The 26,128-nt window shown below is 41.6% G+C and overlaps 1 protein-coding gene across 4 annotated transcripts in view; it reads right to left on the reverse strand.

The window, feature by feature from the left end:
* The window catches only part of SEMA5A (semaphorin 5A), a 371,086-nt gene that overhangs the window by 33,315 nt on the left and 311,643 nt on the right, over positions 1 to 26,128 (reverse strand). For all 4 annotated transcript variants that reach the window (XR_014794856.1, XM_084881922.1, XM_084881921.1 and 1 more), the window contains 3 exons: positions 22,035 to 22,216; positions 18,566 to 18,709; positions 7,618 to 7,765 (listed from right to left, as the gene is read on the reverse strand). Coding sequence is in view for 3 of the 4 variants with exons in the window: in XM_084881922.1 (XP_084738048.1) it covers positions 7,618 to 7,765; positions 18,566 to 18,709; positions 22,035 to 22,216 (474 nt within the window). In the remaining variant the exon portion in view is untranslated. The remainder of the gene's footprint in view (positions 1 to 7,617; positions 7,766 to 18,565; positions 18,710 to 22,034; positions 22,217 to 26,128) is intronic.

Raw genomic sequence — 26,128 nt, forward strand, 5'->3', positions numbered from 1 at the left:
ACAGTAGAATCCCTGTCACTCACCTGCTTTCTGAATCTGGCCCTGCTCCTGGCTGCCAGCATAACACAGGGGCAAAAGTAGGCTTACAGTTGTTTGTATGGCAAACAATACAATAATAAATAAATAATACAAGAATAAACCCTGCGTTTCCTGCACTTACACCTCCCACCCTCAATGGCTGCTTTCCCAAAAATGAGGTCTGCAGTAGAATTAAAATATTCAAAATGTTGGAATCAAACATAAGTTAAACATTTCTAGATTTTAATGTACTTAACATATGGCAATGACATAACACAGTTTATCTAGAAGTTTCCTATTAAAAAAAAATGCCTAAATCAATGTTTAAAGACTGAACTACATTATGAATTTTCATCTACTTACATATGATTAGAAAATCATCTATAATAATAAAAGCATACTATGCTAATTAGATCAGATGCCCTTCTGGATAACCTTCGGGACGAAGCTGGGGCTGTGAGGGAAGCCCGGGTCCCGGGTGCCAGAGAGAAGCTGGTTGCCAGCAGCCAGGAGAAGGAAGACCTACTCTTGCATGAATGTTGTGCATCAGGCCTCTAGTTCTGCTATAAATTCCTAAAATATACAATGGTGATTAAATAATGAAATGGGTAAACTTCTTCCAAATTCATAGTTTGGTCACAAATGCATGATGTTATATCCATTCCTTAGGGTTTCTTTGTTTGTTTTTTTTAAAGTAGGTTTTTATTGATATTAAACAGAGAGGAAGGGAGTGGAAGAGAGAGACACATAAATGTGAAAGAAACATTAATTAGCTGTCCCCTGCATCCTCCCACCTGGGATGTAGCCTGCAACCTTGCATGTGCCCTGACCGGGAATCAAACCAGAGACTATTTGGTGCACGGGACAAGGCTCAACCACATAAGTCACACTGGCCAGGGCCATTCCTTAGTTTTTAACTGTATAAATTTTCTTTCCCAATATCATCACCATATAAAGGCACCTCTATATATGAAAACATGGACACATGATAGATCTCACTTGGTAATTCATACATTAAGATGATCTAAACCAACAAATGCAGCCACAAAGCTCATGTTCTAGAAAGTTGCTTCTCTTCTTCAACAAGGTAAGGGTGTTTCTTATTCAAAGCCATCTTTCAGGCCTACAGAAAGTTGAAATACTTAGAATTCTGTTCTGTGGACGACATTAAAATTCATTTTTCTCTTCTGGACACATGGCAAAATTTAAGCAAGAGTATTGACTGCTCTCTGCCTCAATTTCTATTCATTTGGGCAAAAAATTCCATAAGGTGGCTGAGTAAAAGTGCCTGCTCTTCTAAAATATGACTCAAGTATTTCTAAATTGCTTTATTTTCTTACAAATATTAGTCTATAAAATAAAGCAATAAGTAATATAAGGGTGACGGCAGACATCTAAGCTTTCTCTTATAGTGTGATAAAAAAAAAAGTAGTTTTCTTCTTTAGACCGTCCCTCAGTAATAGAGTTTCTTTGTCTTTATTACAGCGTGAAATGCTCTACCCACTATCAGATAGAACATTACAGTCAGGGGAGTAGACGTGAGGTTTGTTCAAACAGGAGTTTACCCAGGCAGGCAGGAACAACACCAGCAGCTAGAAGCCTAACTATAAATTTAAAATATTTACTACATAATTATATAAAAAAGATACAATTCCATCAAATTATAACAAAATAGTACTGGAGAAGGCTGTCATGAATGGCTGCCATGGTGCCCATCTAGAGAAACCTTGGGCTGATCAGTGCTTTTAATTGCATTTCTGTAGTTCCAGCTCTCCAGATAACTCAGACAATCAGATCAACGGCTGTCTCAACCCCTCCCACCTCACAGCCTGAGTCCCAGCCACTCCACACTGTCTTTAAGACCCACAGTCACATGCTGTGGCTCCAGGCCTCTATGCCTTTGCTGCTGCTGCCTTTCCTGCAACATGCCAGCTTTCTCATAAATTTGCCTGGAAACTCTGCCTCCTCCAGGGTGCCATCGCTGGGCCCTGTACAGTCACAGAGGAAGGAGGCAGCTCTGCAATGACTGGTTTGCACAGGGGTCTCCCTCACACACCGTGAGGTTTCTGTAGACAGCGGCTGCCAACGTTTCGTTTTTCTCTTTCTGGCTGGGCCCTGGACACTTGCTTGTCCTCTCACCGCAGGTGCCCCATCAACATCGGACCTCCCAGCGCTTCTGCACTCAAACAGGTGCCAGTGGATCCACACATCAGAAGCACCCAGTCTCCTTTGTGATTTTGGTTAACTTTTCCTCAGTGTTCAAAATCTTTATAAGGACTGAATAATCATTCAATCAATAAACGGTATACAAACTGATAAAGATCAGGAGGCTCTGGTCCATGTGGGGTGGAGGCCCAGCATGGTGCCGTTGCCCAGCTCTGCCATGTGTGAATCCCTCACTATGGCCCAGGACCAGTCACTAAGTAACATCTCTGACCTTCCAGACATGGGTGAGAGAGCTGGTGGGAATCCTGGGGAGAACTTATTCTCATTCTTGACCTCACAACTCTTATTTCTTTGCTTTGCTATATTGATTTGGCCGTGATCTCCAGTACAGCAAGGGATATTAGAGGGGCTGGCAAAATCCCTCAGCTTTTTTCTGACTATGCATCCCACAGCCCAGTACTGCAAATCCTTTCAAATGAAGCAACTGACTTTCCAAATCTGCCTCTGGTCACATAACTTCACATCCCCCAGACACCCGAGTGATGCTTTAGAGCTCCCAGTGTGTACCCCACACCTTTTGATCCACATCCTTCATTCATGTGCCTTTATCAGAGAAGCTCCCCTCAACTTGGCCAAATCCTGGCCACACCATGTGGGTGTCCTTGACCCAGCCACACATAACCACTCCTCCTGTGGATTCACTGTTTTCTCTTAATTGCTCCACTGGCATTGCTAGCTTCTTCCTTATATCCTAGTCATTTGATTTGTACTTTTTTCTCTTAAGCTAGAAAGTCATCTTTGTGGTTAGGGGTTCTGTGTATCTTCCAAAGTGCCTAGGACAGTCTGTACTAGGTATTCAACATTTTTGGTGGACCAAATACACAGATGAAACTATCTGAAAATACTACAAAGAAAAGGATGACAGATCAGTAACCGAGGTCATGGAGAATGTTCTTTTCTTCCAGATATAAAACTGTATAGAAATTAACAATACCATAGGAGATCACACCAAATATTAGACAAATTAATTCTCAAAGGAGACATGTGGCAGGCCTGCCAGTGGTACTAGCAGCTGTGAAAGGATAAGAGGAAGAAATGGATGAAATAACTTCATAAGGAAGCCTGCCTGGAGAACCTCAGAGGGCTGCTGTGAGGTCTGGGCTCCATCTGGCTGCCCCGGCTATGTGTGCTTCACTCCCTGTTAGAGGGACGGGTTCCTGTGCTGCTGGTTTCCCACGTGGGGCCTGAGCCATTTATAAGCAGATTCCACAGCTTCCTTCTTTCAGCCCCTGCCCTTTCCTTCTCCCACACAGTGACACTAGAGCTCCTTGGAAGACTGCTTTCTAATTGTCTCCAACTGGGCAGTTTCATGGGACGAGAGAGGATGGACTAGAACAGATGTGGGAAATGTTTCCTATCGTGAAATAAGCAGGATGCCAAAGAGGAGTGTGTGCGATGTTACTTTCTCACGCCGCATGGCTTGTAAAGTAATGCGAGAATGTGACATGGTGGGAGCCAAGTCCAGCTTTAAGTGTCCTTATTGCAATGATTCCTTTCAAACCAGAACCTCCTGAGATTCTGCACGTCAAAGAGATCTTTTGTAAAAAGCATGCTGTGGAGTGAAATGAAGAGAAAACTGTTCTAAGAATGTCTGCTTTGGGGGTAGATCATCCAACCACAGAGCAAAATAATTAGGCTTTTATTCTTATCTGACAAATGTAGACGGCTTTTAATGTAGCATTGCGTTTCCATTGAGAAATGTTATAATATCTACATGCAGCACTAGCTTCTATTATTCTAAGATTCACATTGAAGAGGTCTGAAGTAGGCTTAAGTTCTTCGAAGGCTCTATCTAGGATTACCGAGAGGATAACACTAGAGAAGAAAGAAATAATGGTATCTGTGAAAATAATCAATGTTTTGAAACCAGTTTTCCACCCTCTAACATCTGTCACTTTCCCCTTTACTTAATTACAAGTGCTTTGAAAATTATTATGTGCGTGAACTGTTTTACCGACTGAAATTATACATGTTCAGAAATTCCACTCCGATGAGATGATAAAATGTGAAATGTAAATCTTCAGTAAAACACTAATTAAAACATATTGTTGATGTAATTAAACACTTAGATTACTTCTCCAAAAGGAAGAACTGCCTGCCCTGAGCCAAACCAAAAGACAAGTTTAATGTGAGCAAAACTCCTTTGAAAGTCCTCTGGCTGCACCTGCACACATGAGAACTAATTCTATAGCACGCCCCTCCATGCTATATGGAGCTTGGTACTAAATACATTGTGACATTGTGAAAAACAGGCATTGAACAAACTGACACACAAATAGTTCTGTTCAAGTTCCTTAAGTGAGGACCCTGTCCGAAGGTCTAAGCAGGCACTGTGGTCCCCTTAGTCACCCTGCTCTCCACATCGCCCATCAGGGGCTAGAAGCTTAATCTGAATATTTATTAAACAATGATGGAGTGAAAAGGGTCAAAAATCAAGATGCTCAGATTCTGGTTCTGTCAGTGTGAGCTCAGGCAGACATCTTTTCAGAGCGTGGTGTATGCAGGCTTTGCAAGCCCGAGTGAATGAAGGCAGGCCACACCACAAGAAGCGCAATCAGCTAAGTAAATGACAAAGCCTTTCTTAAAGGGATATCTCGCGAGGTTTTGTTTGCTTGCATATTACCTGGATTTTAGAGAGGGTTCTAGAACTGATGCAATGCTGGCCTCTCTAACATAGAACCTGAAATGGGTCAGACCCCTGCTTCTCTCTACCTTCTCTGCAAGCTGGCTGAGCAGTGTTACTATCAGTGTACAGCCACAGGTCTCTGATTGGGAGGCTGAGTGACAGGATGCTCTCAAGCAGTCACAGACCAAGCTGCTATAATGCATGAAAAGGATTCCTGGGAACCCAGCACCAGCCTGTGCAGTGAGGTGCTGGACTGACACAGAATCTTTAAAAATTGGATTGGAGATGGAAGAGTCTAAAGATGCAAATCAATGCAAGAGCTCAATCTTGATGCTGCAAACTCCCCCTTTGCCCCCGACAGGAAGCACTTGTCTTCCAATGAGAGGGACAGCATCTTAGCACATCATGTAAAAGCCAATTTGGCTGGATAAACAGATTGCTTTTTTAAAAATTAAGAGAGTCTTCTCTTTAATTACAGTGGCAAGTGCCCAGTGCAACTAGACGCAGACAAGATGAGCTACAGAAATTGACCACAATAAGTGCCCAATTTAGCAGGAACATCAAATCGACTAGATGATTCAAGGAGTGTTCTCTATGGATCGATAATCCACGATTAGCCCAAGAGTGTCTTCGGGGCTACAATCAAAGATGGAAGATGTATTTGGAAACAGAATATTTTTTTACTGTGTTTGGAGGAACGTCTACTAAGGCTTTACATTCAGAAAGGCATATTTAATTATTTTGTAGCAGTTAAAAATCTGGCATAATTTAAAACAGAGACCTGGGGTTCCCTCTTTTGAATAATGACAACCGGATATTTGTTATGCCTTTTAAAAAAATCAATTTGTTCTGTGTATACTATATATCAATGTAGACATACAAAAGATTTTATAACACATGGTCATTGAGTAGAAGAATACTGTTTATGTGTTTACCTAAGTACATTTAGGTATTTTAGTGCCAAGGATAGGAAAAGCTTTATCAGGGAGATTATTGGTGAATTGTAAAGGGAAAAGTCTCTTTTATAGCAGAGAACCTCTACTCATGACAGCTTCTCCTTCCAATTAACTTTGCAATGACTGTGTTTGAATTATTATCGGCAGAAACAAGCCTGAGTATTTTGTGGAGCCACAGAAATCTGTGCAAAACTCTATAATCAGTCTTAAAACTCAATAAATGAAACATTTCTGTGAAATCCTCCAGACTTCCATATCAATTGCAATTTCCGATATTGTAAATAATTTACATGTTCTAGAGACAGACTTTTGATGGATTAATTCCTATAATCCATCATTTTCTTCTCCCCTTCTGCATCATGCATCACTCTTTAAACTTTATCACCAATTTTCAGGGCTAAATTTCTGAAAACTTACACTTTTGTGGCCACCTGCTGTACCACGTGATTTTGTGAACTGATATTAAGTCTTTCAAAAACACTCCAGCTTCTTTCAACAAAATGTGACATTTTGACTTGGACCATCTTTCATAACTGCAAGCTCTTCACTGAGACATAACAAAAAGAAAGCAAGTTTTGCGTTCCCACACTTAATGAAGGTGCAATAGCAAGGCTCAGTGAGGGAGGCTGATCCATTCCCTCGTAAAAGAACTTGGAAATACAAGTGCACGCATTTTACAAGCACAGTGCAGGGGAAAAGTTCAGACTGTGACCTTCATGAAGATTAAGGTCCTTTGTTGAACTTTACTGGTAATAGATTACATAAAAATTTGAGATCGAATCCAATAGGCACAACAATTAAGAAAGAGCATGCCTTTGATTATCAGTGGTGAAGTGGCATTTCAGAGGCAGCTTCCATAGGCGGGAAGGAAAGGAGAAAGCAGACACCTCAAGAAGTAACCCATGCAAGGAGCCTGGGCAAGAGACCAACACCAGGGGAAGGGAAATGAGATACCAGCTCAGCAGCCTCCGTGGCCCACTCACCCTGACAAATGGCACAGGAGGCATAGCAATGCGCCTTGGGCGAGGCACTTTGATTTGAGAGTTTAAAGTGTTAAAACAAATAAGACTTTTGAAGGCAGAAGAAAGACAAAATGACTAGTTGTCTTTTATTCTCTCTGAATTGGCGCCTTTGTGCTCTGAAATGATCCCTGAAAGTCTCTCAGTCCTCAATGTCTCGGGTTTACCCTGCATTCTATGTCTCACTGTGGCTCATAGAGACCTTATCCTGTGTCCCTAAACCAGATATATGGACCAGAATTAAGTAGGCCAGAGTTTCTATCATAGCTCAGAAACGGGAACTGAAAATTAATAAATATGAGAATATTTAATGCAAAAAGCTGAGTTTCCAGTATTTCCTGCAAACATTCTCATTAACCAGAAAAACCTGTCTGATTCACAGCAACTAGTGTGTGCAGAGCACCTACTGCCTAGACATGCCATGTGTACAGAGCATTCAGTGTTTACATTCAATGTTTATGTAACAGATAGTCTAACATTTGCAGGCTAGTGAGTAAGAGCATCCGACACCTGCAGGGAATCCAATGTGTACCAAGTGGATGTTTGCAGAGCCTTTAGTACCCACAGAGCATGCAGTGTGTACAGATAACCTAGTTTTTGCAGAATATCTGTTTACACACATGTTTATAGAGCCTCTAGTTTTGCAGGACACTGAGTGCTTGCCATGTATCTTGCGTGTTCAGCGAACTCGGGCAGGAAAACATCTGGTGTGTGCTCACTCCGCTCTCCCAGGTCCAGGCTGAGGGCAGGGGATGAGGAGGACTCTACTCACCACGTTGCAGCCGGCGCAGTCGGGCCCGTTCTCGCAAGTCCTGCGGCGAGCCTGGATGCCGCCCCCGCACTGGGCTGTGCACCGCTCCCACGGACCCCAGCCCGTCCAGAACACGTGCGGGGGGCACAGCAGGTGCTCATTGCAGTATCTGTCAAGGAGAAACCGAGAGGAAAAGGAAAGTGCTTGAGAGTGCAACGCGAGGCCCCAGGCCTTCCAGGCTCCGTCCCTGCACCAGATGTTGGGCACATGGGCATGCTCGGCGTGGAGGGGCTTTTGTGTCTGAAGTGATTGCTCGGTGAAGGAGGCGGATGCGGCGCTGGCCATGCTGTGTGCGGCACGAACAATGGGATGCACGGGACACAATGAAGAAAATGCTAAACTCACAATGCAGAATGGATCTTCCTGTGCAGCCAATTAAAGGAGAAACAAACAAAACAAAACCCTTCAAATAGACACCCAAAAAATGAGAACACGCAGAAAATACCTAGATAGGGCATTTATCTTCTAAACATACACATTGAAAGATAATGCAGGTTATGAATACAAAGTCAGCAAAAGTGTATTTGGATTTCATTTCTCCTCCCTGAATCCAATAAGGCTCATAGTCCTGTTAATGTAATAAGTTAAAGAAAGGTTAAAGCCAGATTTTAGCATAAAGCTTCATGTCATATACTGCTTAGGTTACTGCATTTTTTAATTTATCTGCAGACTCCCAGAATCATGTCCAACCCCAATTTAAAAGATGACTGGCTATCTAAAAAGAACTGCGTTACTACTTGCAAACACTAGTCTTATTTTTATGGTTGAATATACTTCTATATATACATACATGTTGCCAATTTTTAGCCAAATATGCAAGGGCTTCTTAAGCTGTATATGAGTCAAATCTCTCCTCATTCTTTGATAGTACAAGTGAAATGAAGTGATGTGAGGGAAACAAATAGACAAACAAAACCTAAGAAACAGCCGGGAGTTCTACACATTACAACTCATGGGGAGGAAGATGCTACTCTTAACACAGCCAAAGTCAGTGAGACACAGCTGGCCATTTAAATGATTATTTATACCAATAGCCCATCCACTATGCACAAATATGGCTTCTAGAGAAAACTAGGATGCAAGATGTTTCTGTCTTCCCCCTACCCCATCTATGTCACCACCTTTAGAAACAAGAGGCAGACGGTCCACTACCTTTAATGTCATCATGGTTAATACTAGTAAACACCTAATCTTGCAGGGCACTGTGCAAAGGCCATTATAGAGAGGTCTTTCCTGTCACAGATGTTTACAGCCTGAGATGAATGCCGGGAGATAGACACAGCCCAGGATGCTCAGGACACACAGCCCTATCTTAATGCGAGGAAAACAGGAGCAAATGACAGCTGGTTTCCAGAAACCAGGGAAAGTGACTTAGGGAGCATAATTTCCTGGTAGCAAATACTGGAAGATTCAACAGTTTCGTCATCAAACCAAGAAAACGCTACAGAGAATATGAAGGCTTGGGGGAACAGGTAGTGATGAAAGATAAAAAAAAAAACAACAGGCCAAGCTGAAGGGAGTCAATGAGGTGAGGCACAGGGAGCATCAACTGGCATTCTAGAAAACAATGGAAAGTAGAAATGGGAAGAGTGAAGTGAGGTCACTAAGAACGGAAAAAGATGGCAGAAAGTTGAACTTTATAAGGAACTAAGAAAATCCCACAGAACTCCAGAGACCAAATAGTACCATCCGAGATAGAGTGGACAGTGGTCCCCAGGGTTCGGTCGCTCATCCCCCTGGAGCCCTGGAGCCCCCCAAATTTGAGGAGTGCTCCACACTAGAGGGTGGGATCTGGTCTACAAAAGACAGAGAGGTGAGGCCACCTGCAAGAAGAGCTAATGGAGCAAGTACCAGCCAGGAAAAGCGAGATTGCAACAAGTGAAGAGAGAGATAGTCCAAGCCCGACAAACATGATGGTGGTGGAAGGAGTAGGCAGGGGTCCTCAAACTTTTTAAAGTGGGGGCCAGATCACGGTCCCTCAGAGAGCTGGAGGGCCGGACTATATGAACTACTAATTCCTACTGTAACACCTCGGCTTCGCTCACTGCCCAAAAAACCTGGCGGGCCGGATTAGACTCCTCTGCGGGCCGCATGTGGCCCGCGGGCCGTAGTTTGAAGACCCCTGGAGTAGAGGAAGGGATACACATGGGATGTGGTGTAGCGGGAATAAGTTACTGCAACTGTGTGAATGTACAGTAAAAACAACGCATGGTAGAGTCAAAAGTCAGCCTCTCAAGTGAAAATGGGAGGAATGCTTACTTCCCAGGAGAGAGAGTTGACAGGTCCTGGCAGAAAAAGCCTCCAGAGTGCAGAACCAATCACACTAATGGTTCTCTAAATGTTCACATAAAAGAGTAGCCAATGGGCCTGTGGCTAAGTTGACGGGGCATCCTCCTATACACCAGAAGGTTGCTGGCTTGCCCAGTCAGGGGCACATATCCAGGTTGCAGGCTCAATGTAGAGAGAAGACTACAATGCATGATGTTTCTGTCTTTCTCTGCACCCATCCCATCTCCCTTTAGAAACAGGTGGCAGAGGGTACTGCTTGTGAGGCTAAGTCAGTTAGCTTCTTGCCCAGAGAGAGTCTGAGTCAGTTAGCTTCTTACCAAGAGAGAGTCTGCTCTAAGGCAAAGCAGGAGGCAATTGATCAATGCTGTGCTCTCATGTTGACTTCTCCCCCCTCTCTCTCTAAAAATCAATAAAATAGTTTTTAAAAAAGTAAAAGAATAGTCAATGGAACTGAAGAGTCATTACTCTTCATCCTTTCCACTTTTGAGGCAAGAGGAAACATTAGGTTTCCCTCTTAATAAGTCATATACAGTCTCCCATGGCCCTGGCTCTCAGGTCAGGGTCCAGGTCATAGAAGAGAAGACCTTCTAATTAAGAGACCTCTAGATAAAAGAGCCAAAACGAAATTGAGGATATAATAGATTAAAGGAAGCACGTGCAAATGTGTAGAGTTACAATATGTAAAGCATCCCGACTGCTCAGAGATTACTAACATATGTGTTAGTGCAATAACTGTTCCAAGAGGAAATTGCCATTTATTTTAAGAACATATTTGGAAGCAGTAAGTCAAGAAAACTCAGAACATCAGAACTCTCAGCATGTGATTCAAAATCTCTGTGTGCAGCTTCTCTCACTGTGGGCATAACGAGAAGTAGAAAACCACCTCCTGTTTCCAAGTGGATCCACTGACATTTAAAAGGGATGGGCATTCTAGAGGCCTCGGCCCTAATTTCAGCTTTCAAAAACATAAACAAACAAGAACAGGGTAGGCAGAGCAAAGGAAATAAGAGACCTTTGACTTTTAATAAGAAGTACAAAAGGGAGCTACCATTTCCCCATAGCAAAATAAATCACAGTGCATAAAAGCTTCCTCACGTTTGCCTGTCGCAGGCCACCTTTAAAGGCACCCGGCATGTGGTTAGAGGTAAAAATCTATTTCAGGAGAACCTGAAAAGTGCATGGAGCACAGAACTGTCAACCAGCGGTAATCAATTGCATATCTGGCTGCATGTGAAGGCTGGCCACAGCCTGCCTTCCTTTTCTTTGTCTTCCTCTCTCCACAGGGATCTGGAGGAAAAATCTCCCCCTGGTTTTGTGAACATGTCACCTTCTGCAAGGGAGGTCAATAAGAAAAGCAGACATTTGTAGGTTCTTAGGTCCATCTATGGGTTTTTATTCACAAATCCACCCAGAGAAGCAAACCCCTTGTAAACCCCTAACTCTGACACTGAAATTTTAAGAAAGAAGTGCCCCTCTGGTCCCCAGGCTCTCCTACCTCAAGTAATACATTCTCCTAAGACAGTGGTCGGCAAACTGCGGCTCTAGAGCCACATGCGGCTCTTTGGCCCCTTGAGTTTTTAGCAAAGACCAGCTTAGGAAGACCTTAATTAAGATAATGACAATGTACCTACCTAGTGTAAGTTTAAAAAATTTGCTCTCAAAAGAAATTTCAATTGTTGTATTGTTGATATTTGGCTCTGTTGACTAATGAGTTTGCTGGCCACTGTCCTAAGAGATGCATCTCTCAATAAACTACTCTTTCCTGGTCACAAACGAAAATGCAAACTAAAGGTTGGTTACCTTGGAAACTCTGCTTGTTCAAGGATTCTTATTGATTTATGGATCAGGTACCTACACGGTGGGCCAGCTGTTGGATCCTTGTGGCTCTAGTCCTCTCATGCGGCTGCCTTTACCAAATAACAAGCTACACATTTCTGAACTGTTAAGGTTCTCTTGGATCTCTAGTATCTTAAATCACCGACAGTCACAGATGCATTTCATGATGCATTAAAAATTAAGATTCTAATTTTGCCCATGACTGCTTATTCTCATTTTGCATTTAAAAGTTAATTAATGACCCAGCAATATTTTTCCATAAATTATCCATTTTCCCACAAACTTCGCCTCTATTAAGAAATGCTTTTCATAAACCCATATAGACTAGATTCTCACCACTGTATCATGTTTTATTGTGTTATAAATTGTGTTCTGTTATGGTTAGGGCCATGATAGCTTCTCACTGCAACCTGTGTTAGCCTGAACCAATCACAGCCCTGTCAGAGCTGTTTTCCTTAGTTCTCTCTAAGTGATCGTCCCTTCGCGGGCCATACTGAAATAATGGAATCTTTTGTGGCACCACAGAATCTGTATGTACACTGTGTCCACCATAGTATTAATTTTTATCCCAAGAGAAAGCTAAGTTAACCCATTAGAGGAGATACTGACTTTAAAAGAGCTCACTAAGGATTAAGTAAACACACTCATGAAGAAGAAGAATCATATAATAACCCCCCATTCATTCCTTTCACTTAACACTAACCTGATGCCCATGATACTCACCTCCTGGAATCCACACACCGGTATATATCCCCTCCCATTCAGTGTTGGGGGAACCTGTGACTTGCTCCTAACAAATAGACTGTGGCAAAAATGACAGGCTATCACTTCCATGCTTATGTTACATAAGATCGTGATTGTAATGCCCCTATTTCAGAAAAATGCTCCTGTGCTGGCTTTGAGGAAGCAAGCGGTCAGGTTGGAAAGGCGCAGGTGGCAGGGAACAGAGGGCAGCTTCTGGCCAACAGCTTCAGTCCAACAGCACACAAGAAACTGCATGCTGCCAGTGACAGGGGGATTTGGGAGGCAGCCCTTCTGCAGTTGCACTTCAGATGAGAACACAGCCCTGGTCTCCTCCTTGGTGGCAGCCTTGGGGGTTCCTAAAGCAAAGGATGCAGGTATATTGTGTGCACTCTACAAACCTTCAGAAACTGTGCACCAATAATCATGTTAAGGCAGCTGAGTTTGTGGTAATATTATTAGGCAATAATTAGTAAAAGAGATTTTAGTACCTATATATGCGGTACTACTATATGAAATACCTAAAAATGTGAAAGTGGCTTTGGGACCAGGGAATTGGATAGAAGCAAATAGAAATTTGAGTAGCATGGTAGAGAAAACCTAAATTACCTTGAACAACCTATTAGTATAAATCTAGATTTTGTGGATGCTGCCAGTGAGAATTTAAAAGGCTAGAGGATAAAGAACTAAAACTCAACAACAAAATCAACCCAACCAGAAAATGAGCAAAGGACTTGAATAGACATTTCCAAAAAAGATATACAGATGGCCAATGTACAGATGCTCAACATCATTAGTCCTTAGGGAAATACAAATCAAAACCATAATGAGAAACCACTTTATAGCTACTGGGATGGTTATAAAATAAAATAAAAAGTAAAGAAAAGAAAAAGGATTGTTGGTGAGAATGTGAAAAAAACAGCAACAACAACTGTTTCCCTTTTATATTGCTGGTAGGAATGTAAAATGGTGCAACCATTGTGGAAAACATTTTGCAGTTCCTCAAAAACCTAAACATAGAATTAACATAAGATCCAGCAATTCTACTTTAAGATAAATCCACATAAGAAATGAAGCAGGAATGAACAGACATTCGTATGCCAGAGTTTACTGCAACGTTATTTACAATAAACAAAATGTGGAAATATCCCAAATGTCAACTAATGGGTAAATAGATAAATACAATATGGTATAGCCATACACTCAAATATTATTCAGCCATGAAAAAGGAAATATGCTTCTGACACATGCTACAACATGGATGAACCTTGAAAACATTATGCTCAATGAAATAAGCCACATAGAAGAGGGCAGACATCACCTGATTTTATATGAAATATCTAGTCTAGGCAAATGCATAGAAAGAGAGAGTATAGATTAGAGGATACAAGGGATTGCAAAGAAGGAGAAAAAGAGTTATTACTTAATAGTTTCAGAATTTCTGATTGGGAGGATGAAAAAGTTTTAGAAATAGATGGTGACGAGGATAGCACGATATTCTCAATGCAATTTATGCCACTAAATTGTACACTTAAAAAATTAAATGGCAAGTTTTATGTTATACATGACAACAAAAGTTAAAAATGAAATAAGAGCATATTCACAAAATTGCTGCTGAAGTTATGAAAGCAGAACATGTAAGTGTCAAGTAGTTATGTAGTTAAGAAAATTCCCAGAAAAAGAAGTGGAGGTACTTCCTCGTTTCTTCTTCCTGTTTATTGTAAAATGTGTGATAAAATAAAGAAATTGAGGGAAGAAATATTAAACAGATGGAACCAGGGCCGAATTGTTTTGGCAATTCTGAGACTCTCCGCAGGACAAAAGATGCTAAAATCAAGAAAAACCTTCTGAGCATGCCGGAAACTGCTGAGGATGTGACTATACAACCTTTTGTTAAAACCTCAGAAGGATCAAATGATCAGAGTAGTATTCAGTCACACAAAGGGTCCTTTCAAGAGGTCAAGAGCAAGGACTTGTTGTCTCTCAGCCATCTTGGCAGGATTCCCAGGTAGAGCAGGGCCATCTCACAAGCATCTGTGGGTGTAGATTTATTTAGTGGAGTCAATGCCAAGGAAGACCAGGGAAGATCCACAGAGTTTATTTCAGCCAAGTACCAGCTTGGATTGTAAGGGACATGGGAAGTACAAATCGAATGAGGCTCTAGAAAACCCAAAATTCTACTGGAAGAAAGCAGGCTGATGAGAGTACCCAGAAGCAGGCATATGCTACCTTTTAAAGGAAAGAATTGAGGAAGTGGAACTGAGAGCACAGAAAGCAGAGCCATGAACCAGGGCAAATTATGGCCAGGCCTTGAAACTTAATTGAGCACACACACCCCTATCCCACTCCCACCCCACCCCCAGTACCTCCCAACACCTATCTTTCTAGCTTTCAGAATTTCTATGCAGCAGTGGTTACATTTCCCCCTTTTCAACAGAAATGTCCATAGCATGTACCCTTTGCCTGTTCCCCCATCGCATGTTGGGTACATTGGTCACAGATCACTTGTCTCTCATGTTAACAAACTGAGAGGAACCACATGGAGGGAACCTCAATTACATGTGGGCCTAATTTACATGATGAAAGTTCTGACATTTGGTGAAATGATTTAATGGTATAAAATGTTAGGGGACCTTGGGAGTGGGTGAGATGCATTTTGTATGTGAAGGGATGTGAATGACTAAGGGACAGGTAATCTACAGACTATGACACAAACTCTCAGGTGACTGCAATGATCCCCGAGTCCTGGTATCCAAGTCCTGTGTAAGCTTCCCTCCTGAGTGCAGACAAGAAATGTGTCTTACTTTCAACCAAAGGAATATGCATGCTGATGGCATGCCAGCTTGTGGTGAGGTAATACAAGAGTGTATATACCCTCGGGTCCCCTGTCTCTCCCACCCCACCTTGCAAGGAGACACTCCTCCTTACTAGATTTGAGGAAGTAAGTGACCATGATGAGAAGGCTTATTTGGCAAGTAACTGAGGGCAGACTCTGGCTAACAACTAATAAGAAACCAGAGTCCTCATTTTGAAAGCCCATAAGGAACTGAATGCTGACAATAACCACCATGATTTGGAAGTAAGTCCTTCCCTAGTTGACCCTAAGATGAGATCACATCTCTGGCCCAGCAGAGAACCCAGATAAGTCGTAATGGATCGCCGGATGACTGAGGCTGAGAAATTTAAAAAAAAGGTATGTGGTTTTGGAACTGTTGTTACAGAGCAGGAGGAAACTAGCACAGATCATGACATTTGCCTTTGGATAATATTCAGATAAAAGACCATGGCTTCATCCTTGTTGGTGGCTTCTTTGGAAATCAAGTTTCTACACAGTTCCTGATACTCGTGAAAATCATTTCTGGGTAATTTGGAACAGATAAACAAAGTGTCCATGGCTTTTAGAGTGTATGTAAAAAAATAAGGTATTTTCTTTATTATTTCGGAAAAAGTGATATGAATATTTCCGAGATGTTTGTTGCAATAAAGTTCTCATTGAATTATTCCCCATTTGGGAGATTTGGTCTCAATGACCACCGCTAATCCTGGCTTTAACATAGGGGCGTTTGGGGGGAGAATCAGTCTATTCGCTGCAGTCTCTGAGAAGTTCTTTGGGTTGTCGGAGTTTAAATACGCCTGGCATCATTGTGTTAATGGTAGTGGATGCTTATTCCTTGGCCTTTTGTTCCTTCCAATGGAGACCAGGTTTCCTTTAATCTTCAGTTTACCTCTAAAATGTCTGTAATGGGTGGTATTCCTTTATATTCCTTAGGTGACCTCCAACCTCCTACAGAACATGGCAAATCTAAGAATTATTTGCTTGTGGAGACCAAGAAAGAAATATCATGTTCTTGGTTTTTCTGGTTTTCATTAACCTCTTGCCAAGCCACTAAGGCTATTCAATAGAAAGGCTTCAGTTTTATAAAAATCTTACATAGTCCCTGTTCTTAACACCCATCCATTTATTACATAAATCCAAATTTCCTCCATTAACCAAATGTTTATTTAGCCCAAATGAGCATTTATTCTGTAAAAAAAAAAAAAAAAAAAAAGAACATTTGAATACAAGTCCTCCAAACACTAGCCATTCTGATCTTTTCCTAAAAACAAAGCTTTAAGAACAATCCTAAATGGGTACTGAACATACATATATGTTTACCAGAGCTAAACAGCTCAATGCTTCCTGGGTGCTCAGCCCGGGAAAGGTGACCACAGGTGTGGGATGTGTGGAGGTGCCGGGATTCTAAGAGCAGCTTCACACAGGTGAAGGTGGTTTTGCCTGAGTGGGCTGTGTTCTATGAAAATGTATAGCATTTTAAAAAGGAATTTATTGGGGTGACATTGGTTCACATAACCATACAAGTTTCAAGTGTACAACTCAATAAAACATCATCTGAACACTGTATCATTTACCCCTTGCCCAAGCAGTCTTTCCATCCCATATTTTTCCTCTTTACCCACCTCCACTCATTCTCCAACCTCCTTTTCCCTCTGGCTGTCACCATACTGTTGTTTATGTCTATGTGTCCTGTGTGTGTGTGTGTGTGTGTGTGTGTGTGTGTGTGTGTGTGTGTGTTTTGCTTAATCCCTTCATCTTCTTTCACCCAGTCCCCCAACCACTCTTCCCTCTGACAGCTGTCATTCTATTCCAAATATTCATACCTCTGTTTCTATTTTTGTTTGTCAGGTTATTTTTTTTCATTAGATTCCACATATATGTGAGATCATAGGGTATTTGTCTTTCTCTGACTGGCTTACTACCAACCAAAGTTAAATCTTACAAGGCTTAGAAATAGCAGGGAGACCGCTCTCCCATAATCAGCTTTCTCACCAACTAATATTAGCTCAGAAATGATATACTTTCCCGAGACTATCTTGGGACAACTACTTAAAAAATGACCACCCTGCACTGCAAAAATCAGCTTTCATGTGCCTCTGAGTTGAAAGGAATAAAATCTTAATTGGTAATTTAGGAACCCGGTGAAGAAAGAAAAAAATGATTTTGTCTGGTTATTTTGAGATTGTAATAAATATATAGTAGAGGATTATCTGTATGGCAAGACTATGTGTAAGTATAATATATAAATATTACATTGTCTATATAAATATTTACCACATAACAAATGACTGCATGCAGTATTTTATGAGGCTCCCAGTGAATCCATATCACAAGATCCAAGCCTTATCACATTTTAATTAAAAGGTATTGAAAGTCATTTTCTTTCACATGGGACTAATACAATAAGTTTATGGGAGTGTGGCAGAATAAGAACCCCGAAAGTGATGTGAAAATTACCTACTTGGATATTCTCCAACGACCATAAATGGAAATGTACTTTAAATATGCAAGAGAGAGTGAAATGCCACAACTGTAGATTTTATGAGGCCAGAATCAAATGTCTGATTCTATAAAAACCAACAAACTGTTAAATGCAAGACTGAACTGAAATGTCCCTAGGATGTGCTGAAAGCTTAAAATACACACGGGAAAGACTGTCCTACCCTGGGTCCTACTGTAGCTGCACCGAGGGTATCTGTTAATAGAAGAGTGTGTACTAGTTACAGATATAACCAAAACCTTGCCTAGGTTCCCACCTATGCTCCAGGAACTTAGTGTAGTTCTGATGGAGACCCTCACTTCATCTGGCCAGTACATCTGGACCCAGGACTGCCTTTGCTCTTACAGGGAAGTGGAGGTTTTGAGACTGGGGCAGCTAGATTCCAACAAACACAAGCTTTCTCCAGCAAACACACTAGCTGAGCTCCACAGACAGGGGCAGGGCGCCCACTGTGCCTGGAGCTCCAGTCCGTTGGGAACTGCTCAGTAAGAGGACCACACAGGGACCACAGCAGCCCAGGGAAGCTGTCAACACGAGGCTTTGGTCAAAGTTTAAGGATGTCAGGAAAAGAGGAGGACAGTTCAACTCAACAGAAAGGGTTGCCACAGATAAGCTAAGTTGGATCCAAAAATAAAACCGCAGGGAACCGACCGCACTGGAATGACAGAAAGTGGGAGGACAGCGATGCTGGGCAGAGCGGTACATACCTTTCCTCCCGGTTCTGTCCCACACACACCCTGCCCCCGTGCCGGGGCGTGGGGTTGCTGCAGGACCGCTGGCGCACCTGGAAGCCGATCCCACAGGTGGTGCTGCAGGGAGACCAGGAGGTCCAGGGGGTCCAGCCTCCATTCCTGGGGGAGGAAGCAATGCAGTCACTGAGTCACACTGGCTCAGAGTCCATCCCTCGTCTACACCCACCTTCCAATACAGGTGCTTATAACGTGTGTGAAGAGAAAGGGAACTAGGACCATGCATCCTGGGGATCTGTTACTGTGAGATTTTTCTCCCTGGTATCCGATGTCAGAGTCCGGGTAGGAAATTTAAGAGTGACATTTTAAGTGCACTATAAAAAATTCAAAATGGGCTATATTAGAAACTATTAAGAAACATTCATTTTGAAAATGTAAATCTAATAAGCAATGTTAATTCATTGAAAAGCAATTAGAGATGAATCCCCCAAACTCTAGAATGTATACTTTCACTTGACTTGTACTATTTTAGTTTTAATTTAAAGTACACATATAAACAAAACAATGATCTAAATCTACACATAATGCTTACTTTTAAAATCAATGAAAATCAGTAATTCTCTTGGTAGCACTCATATTGATATAGAACATAGTAACATCTAGAGTTTTAAAACAAACTTTATTAAAAATGAATGAAGGATATTTTAAATTCGGATTCTTGGCTATTTTCTTATAATTTGACAAATATGTAGAATATAAAGAAAGACTGCAAACTGTGTTTATCTAAATTTGTTATTTATATATGGATAGGCAATAAGGTACAGATAGCAAAAGATAAAAATAAAATGAACCGCTTTTATAAAATATAAAATTCTACTGTGGTCATGGTGCCATAGGTGCTGGGGACAGAGGCGATAATTGAGTACAGCTGTAAAAGAAAATCAAACAGCAACAACAAAACACTAAGCAGAAGATTAGGAACCCACTCAATGGATCAAGCTTCTTGAGCAGGTCTCCAGGTTATCCAGTATTGAATCTTACAGAGCAGGGAGCTCATATATACTACAGAGCAGAGAGCCTTTTGACTTGGATGTGGCTTCTTCTATCTCTCAGCTACTGCCACATAGCAGAGGATGGATTCCGCACATGTGTCCTGAGGACTGAGCTTGCCTTCTAGCTGCTGAGAGGCTTGTTGGCTATAGCTATCTGAGAGGATCTAACCCACCAAGGGTCATCTAACCCATCAAGGGTCACCCCAACTATGGATTTCCCCCGAGAATAATTAAGTCCTTTATTGGTCTTGAATACAAATATCCTGCCACAGTGGCACTCCTGACTGTCTGAGGACAAATAGGTGTTTTCTCCTAAAGTTCCATAAGGGTAGGTATAGGTTAGACAACTGAAAGGCTGCTGAGACTTAGTGCATTTAGAGGACAAACGCCTGTCAAGACTTGGGGCTTACCCTTGACCTCCAACATTTTTATTACCTAGTTATATTTCTTAATCAATTAATCATCTTTCTCTTTCTTGCTCCCTTTCTCCATCCCTTCTCTTCCTCCCTGAGAAGAATTAGAATTCAGAAGTGACATAATGGCATAAGGATGCACATTCAAATGTTCATTTTAATGATAAAAATAAAACCATATTTTTCCAATCTGACTTGGCCCTGGTTTGATATAAAAGTCTGGCTTAGCTAATTAATTTATATTGTGGATTTCTTTTCATAAGTTGAATGTCTTTAGTCCTGCTGCTCCAAAGTATTGAGAAAACATATTTAAATGATGTGATGAGATAAAGCATATAACCAAAAATATTATACTTGTAAAATGTATTAAATTAGCAACATTTCAAATTTTCAAACACTTTTTGAGTGTGTTGGGTTAAATAAGGTGTCTATACATAGAATAACAGATTGAATTTAGGATCATTTGAATGGTCGTCTTAAAGGTTCTTTGGTATACTTTGCACAAATTGAAAAGTATTTGCCTGTACTGAATAACAAAAAGTTTGATTTGCAAATTAGGTGATTTCCAATGTTTTACTTCCAACAAAATCAAAGACCAGCATAAACAGTTTCTTAACTAATACAGGATATTACAAAAGTATTTGATGTTAGCTTATCATGATTTTGGTAGATAAGTTTGAAAAAACCCAGGGAAGTGAGTGACAGTGTTGGCCTTACATTCCCAACCACTTATGTAAGTAAGATCCATCCAAATTTAGAACTAGAAAAATAAAACAGAAAGATGGAATTGGTGTAAAGCCCTGTCTGATTCAATAAAGGGGTTGCATTCATGCCTGAATTGGAACAATAATTGGGAATTAAAAACAGTGGCATTAAGAAATGGAATTCCAATAAAATCTCATTTCTCAATGTGAAGTAATTATTAGTCAAAATGTGCGATATCCATAATAACAGAGGGTGCCTCCCCTGGTTCGCCTAGAACTGTGGTTGGCAAACTGCGGCTAGAGAGCCACATGTGGCTCTTTGGCCCCGGGAGTGTGGCTCTTCCACAAAATACCACAGCCTGCGCGAGTCTAATTTAAAGAAGTGGCGTTAGAAGAAGTTTAAAAAATTGGCTCTCAAAAGAAATTTCGATGATTGTACTGTTGATCTTTGGCTCTGTTGACTAACGAGTTTGACGACCATTGGCCTAACAGGGGTCTTCAAACTACGGCCTGCGGGCCACATGCGGCCCGCAGAGGAGTCTGATACGGCCCGCCAGGTTTTTTGGGCAGTGAGCGCAGCCGAGGTGTTACAGTAGGAATTAGTAGTTCATATAGTCCGGCCCTCCAGCTCTCTGAGGGACCGTGATCTGGCCCCCACTTTAAAAAGTTTGAGGACTCCTGGCCTGGGAGGTTGGCTGACCAGTGCCCGAGCATCACATCTGCATTGTGGGAACCTCTCCTAGGTGTACATGTCAGTAGGCCCGAGGGACAGGGACCTTGGGCCCCATGTTTACAAGAACAACTATGTCACAGTTTCTGCCTACATTTAATCTGAGACTTGCTTTCATCCTTACGAACCACCTATTAGCAAAGTCAGAAGGGCGGGACCTACATCTCTTCCTTGTAACCACTGAGGGTCACTGATGCTGTCAACAGAAAGAGACAGTTGTGAAGAGCCAAGTGGATTGGCCAGCACACAACAAACGAGCCTGGCAGTGTTGTCTAATAAGGGACAACAAGACTGTCATTGACTGTCATTGACATGAACGTTTTCCTTAAAGAAGCTGATAACATTGTGCCTATGAGCAATGCTTTTCTTAATCTAATGAGGGACATAAGGACAGGATCAGATTTATAATCTACTCTAGAGTTTAGAATCTCCTTCCATAGAAAATGCAGTTTTGACGTGGTAGGTGTCTCTGTCTTTTTCTGCCTTTCTCTTGAGGCGGGAAGTTACATATTATGAATGGTTTCCCAAACTCCTCTGCAGTCAAGACCACACACGTGAAAACAGGCCTGAGTGCTGGGAGCCACGCACCTGGAGCAGTTGGTGATCTCCATGCGGGGGCCCGTGCACTGCCAGCCGCCACACTGCGGGGCCGGGCTGTCGCAAGCGCGGGTGCGACAGAGGCAGGTTCCCACGGCGCTGCCATCCGTGTGCGTGCAGGGCGTCCATGGGGACCATGCACCAAAGTGCCCATCCACAGTGAGGTTCCTCGTCTAGGAAGCAGATACAAGAAGGATGTCAGAAAGGGTTAAGGCTGCAAACATAAAGAGAAAATAAAATGACTCTCACAAGACAATCAGAACCCACTTAGAATATTTTATATTATAATAAAAATGGATGAAGGGGGAAGCATAATTCAGAGTAAAGCATAAGAAGTCATTGGTGAGGATAATGGTGGAGACAGTGGGGGAGGGGAAAGAAGGCAGAAAAGGAAAAGAAGGAAATGTAGGAGGAAAAGAAGAGAGAGAAGGAGCAGGAGGAGGGGAGGGAATTTGCAGGGTGCTAACAGCTTGACCATCATATGATGGCAGAATTATCCACTAATGTGAGAAGACCAAAGAACAAGAAGAACTGAGGCGAAAAACCACAGATGTACAATTCTGTTGCATTTTTATATAGATTAGTGCCCTCTCCTCCCCGGCTGGGGCATAGCCTGTTCAAGGGCATGGCTTCTAGTGCCCACACAACCCTGGCATGGATGCCTCCTCTCCCCAGGAGGCACAAAGGATGGGGACAGTATTCACACATAAAGTCCAGGTAGATTCTTGTTAGGCAACATTGCAGCCCATGCAGGATACATATACATATTTTTCGAATCATGCTAAATACGATGGATTTAGATCTTGCTCAAGCACTTCAAACCCATTAAACTGGGAACAATGTTTGAAATACATTTACATATACAAATAGAACTTTAGTCAATAGTCAGTCAACTATTGCCCTCTGTCCTGCATAACAGAAATCTATTAACATTTTTAAATAGGGATTGTGAGGTGGAAAAATGGGTCTTAAGTTGCTAAGTGCCTGGGAAGGCTCTGGGGTTCCATTGGCAACTTGAATTCTCTGGAGAGCAGAAGTTCTAAGCAGCAAATGGCAGCCTATGCCTGAGGCATGGCTGGAAAACTACCTCAGCTGTTTGTCCAACATTCGTGAAGACTTACAAGGTGGCCCAGAGGGTGTGGTTTCAATCTCAGCACATTCATCACCCCTCTAATCTTGAGCTCCACGGAACAGGACCTCTGGATATTCAACTGGATATTAGATGTGCTAGTCTCATTTAAAAATCCCTCAGCTTATAAAGCTTAATTTCTTTGGGCTAAATATATGTAGATAAACAAAGAAATGTACTTTGCTGATTATAATATGTATGTTTACATCTCTGAAATCAGTTGGCATCTTGCAATCCATAGAAGCATTTTTCCCCTTATAAAATAGAGGTATACTTCAAGACCAATGACATATCAGAAATAATGAAATATGTTAGATTTGGTGAGTAAAATTAAGCTTTTTTTTTCCATTTCAGTCAAAACTAAAAAATAACATAGAAGCAAATTACATTTTTAATAGACTTTCAAGATACCGCTCTAAGACTGCTCTAAATAAATGTTAATAATTTTCATCTAGTTCATTTCTCTCTAAGAAACAGATTGTTAGAAAAGAATACATAATTAAAATAGTAGTTGGGTTATTCAAAGCTTCTCATTTTCTACATGGTAGCCTTCATATATGAGAAAATATGTTGTTTTATTTCCTGATTATTGTTCAATGACATAATTTATTCTCTGTTGTTAGATGCTTTCCATATTGTTAACTTATTAAAAGTGTATCTTGAATATAAAATATTATATAAGGTGAGGTGATAGGGATGATATTGTATAAGAAAATCACCTCAAACAAGAAAAAAAAAAAAAGACCTTGTTACGTGTTTTCTGGACAGTGAATGGGTGATTACATCTCAAGTATAATTTTACAGCAGAGAAGGTGGAGGGATAGCTCTAACACCAGGATAGATCCACATCACCCTCCTCCTTTCCTGAGTTTATAACAAAAATGTTCCTCTCAAGTAGCACTGACAACTTTAGTAACAACCCTCTGGTCATTTCTTAAATATTGGGTTAACTCTATTTCTTTTTATGTTGTTATTTTCAATTGATTTCAGAGGAAGGGAGAGGGAGGGAGGGAGGGAGGGAGGGAGAGAGAGAGAGAGAGAGAGAGAGGGAGAGGGAGAGAGAGAGAGAGAGAGAGAAACATAAATGATGAGAGAGAATCATTGATAGGCTGCCTCCTGCACTCCCCCTACTGGGGATATCAAGCTCACAACCCAGGCATCTGTCCTGATTGGGAATGGAAATATGATCTGGTTCATGAGTGGACATACAACTACTGAGCCACACCAGCTGGGCTCATCTCTGATTTCCTACTGTAGAAATATACCGGACACATATTTGTCATAAACCAAGTAGCAGCATATGTATTTCCCATTACATAGGTAAGCATGCCTCAGATATTGCCTCAGATATTTAATAAAACAACTATGGGTCCCAGACCTATGGCCTCATCATTTAAGAAGAACTGCTATTGCCCTTGCCAGTTCTGCTCAGTGATTAGAGCATTGGCCCTCAGACTGTAGGATATGTGTTTGATTCTGGTCAAGGGCATATACCTCGGTTGCAGGCTCGATCCCTGGCCCCAATTTGGGAGGCAACCAATTGATTTGTCTCTCTCATGTCAGTTTTCTCTTTCTGTCTCTCCCCCTCCCTTCTGTCTCCCTTAAAAAAAAAAAAAAAAAAGAAAGAAAAGAAAAAGAAAGAAAAATCAATGGAAAAAATATCCTGTGGTCAGGATTAAAAACAACAAGAATTGCTATCTATCATTAAAATGTCAAGGTCAAATACCCAGTCCCAGAAGAAGGGGTGATGTCTCTTCTAAAGTGCACATAGTATGTTAGAATGACATTTCAGAGAATCCATGTGGTTTTCTCTGGCCCTGACTGGTTGGCTCAGTTGGCTAGAGCACCGTCTCAAGTACCAGAAGGTCCCGGGTTTGACTCCTGCAAGTTTGATGCCTGATGGTGGTGCTTATGGGAAGCAATAGATCAATGTTTTTGCCTCACATTGATGTTTCTCTCTCTCTCCCTCCCTTCTCTCTTTCTCAAATCAATAAAAACATAACCTCAGTGAGGATTTAAAAAAAAAAAAAAAGAATGTGAACACCATTGTGCTTCATGAGAGTTGTTCAGAAATGAAAAGGGACTTATTTCAAGAAACACTGCAGACAAATTTGCTTCTCAAATCAGAGATCTGAAGCTATCACCCAAAGGACTATCAGCTAACCCCCTTGCAAAGATTTCCTTGTAGCCCGGATGAGGTTATACATTCATCTGGTGCCATCACTTGGGAAAGGACACTGGTTTCCATAGCCCTGGCCTTCGACACTTTGTCTGTTTTCCCACTTACAAATGGAAGGACAGTCTTAATGCACATGGGTTTAGATAAGAGAATTAGCAAGCTCCTTGACAGAATGCAGACCCGAAGTTCACATGCCTCAGGCAGTTCTGTACTGAAGCAACAGCACAGATTTCAAATAATGGATGTGGCGCTTCCCTTCTCAGCCCTGTCTCACAGAGGGAATGCCAGCCAGAGCTGACAGTCACAGAGAACGGTGGTTACATGACAGCAAAGTAACTTAATAAATTTGCAAATGTGTGGAAGCTAATAGCTGTTAATCATATTCCCTGAGAGAGAGAAAAAATATAAATAAAAAAACAAAACAGCTGGTCCTTAGAAGTGAGGACCCAAATAAGTATATTGGCAACAGAAAATGTGGAAACGGTTTTCTTGGATTCAGAGTCTGACTCCAAATGCAAGTGAGCTGCTCTTCATTCTGCAGAATTCACTGTGGGAATGTACATTAGGCTGTCTCTCCCAGACCTTGCTGTGACCCTGAGCAGGATCTACAAGACGGTCCCACATGGGGCTACATGGTAATAGCCTTTAGTTCATTCTTTTAAAAGCTCTACTTATCTTGGCTTCTGGAACTATAGCTCCCCAGGGAAATTGATGGGTGTGGAAGGTACTATTTTATTAATGCTACAAAGGGTACAACGGTTCACACCAAACTCCGTA

Source organism: Pipistrellus hanaki (assembly GCF_964339955.1).
Source record: "Pipistrellus hanaki genome assembly, chromosome: 4".
Lineage (NCBI taxonomy): Eukaryota > Metazoa > Chordata > Mammalia > Chiroptera > Vespertilionidae > Pipistrellus > Pipistrellus hanaki.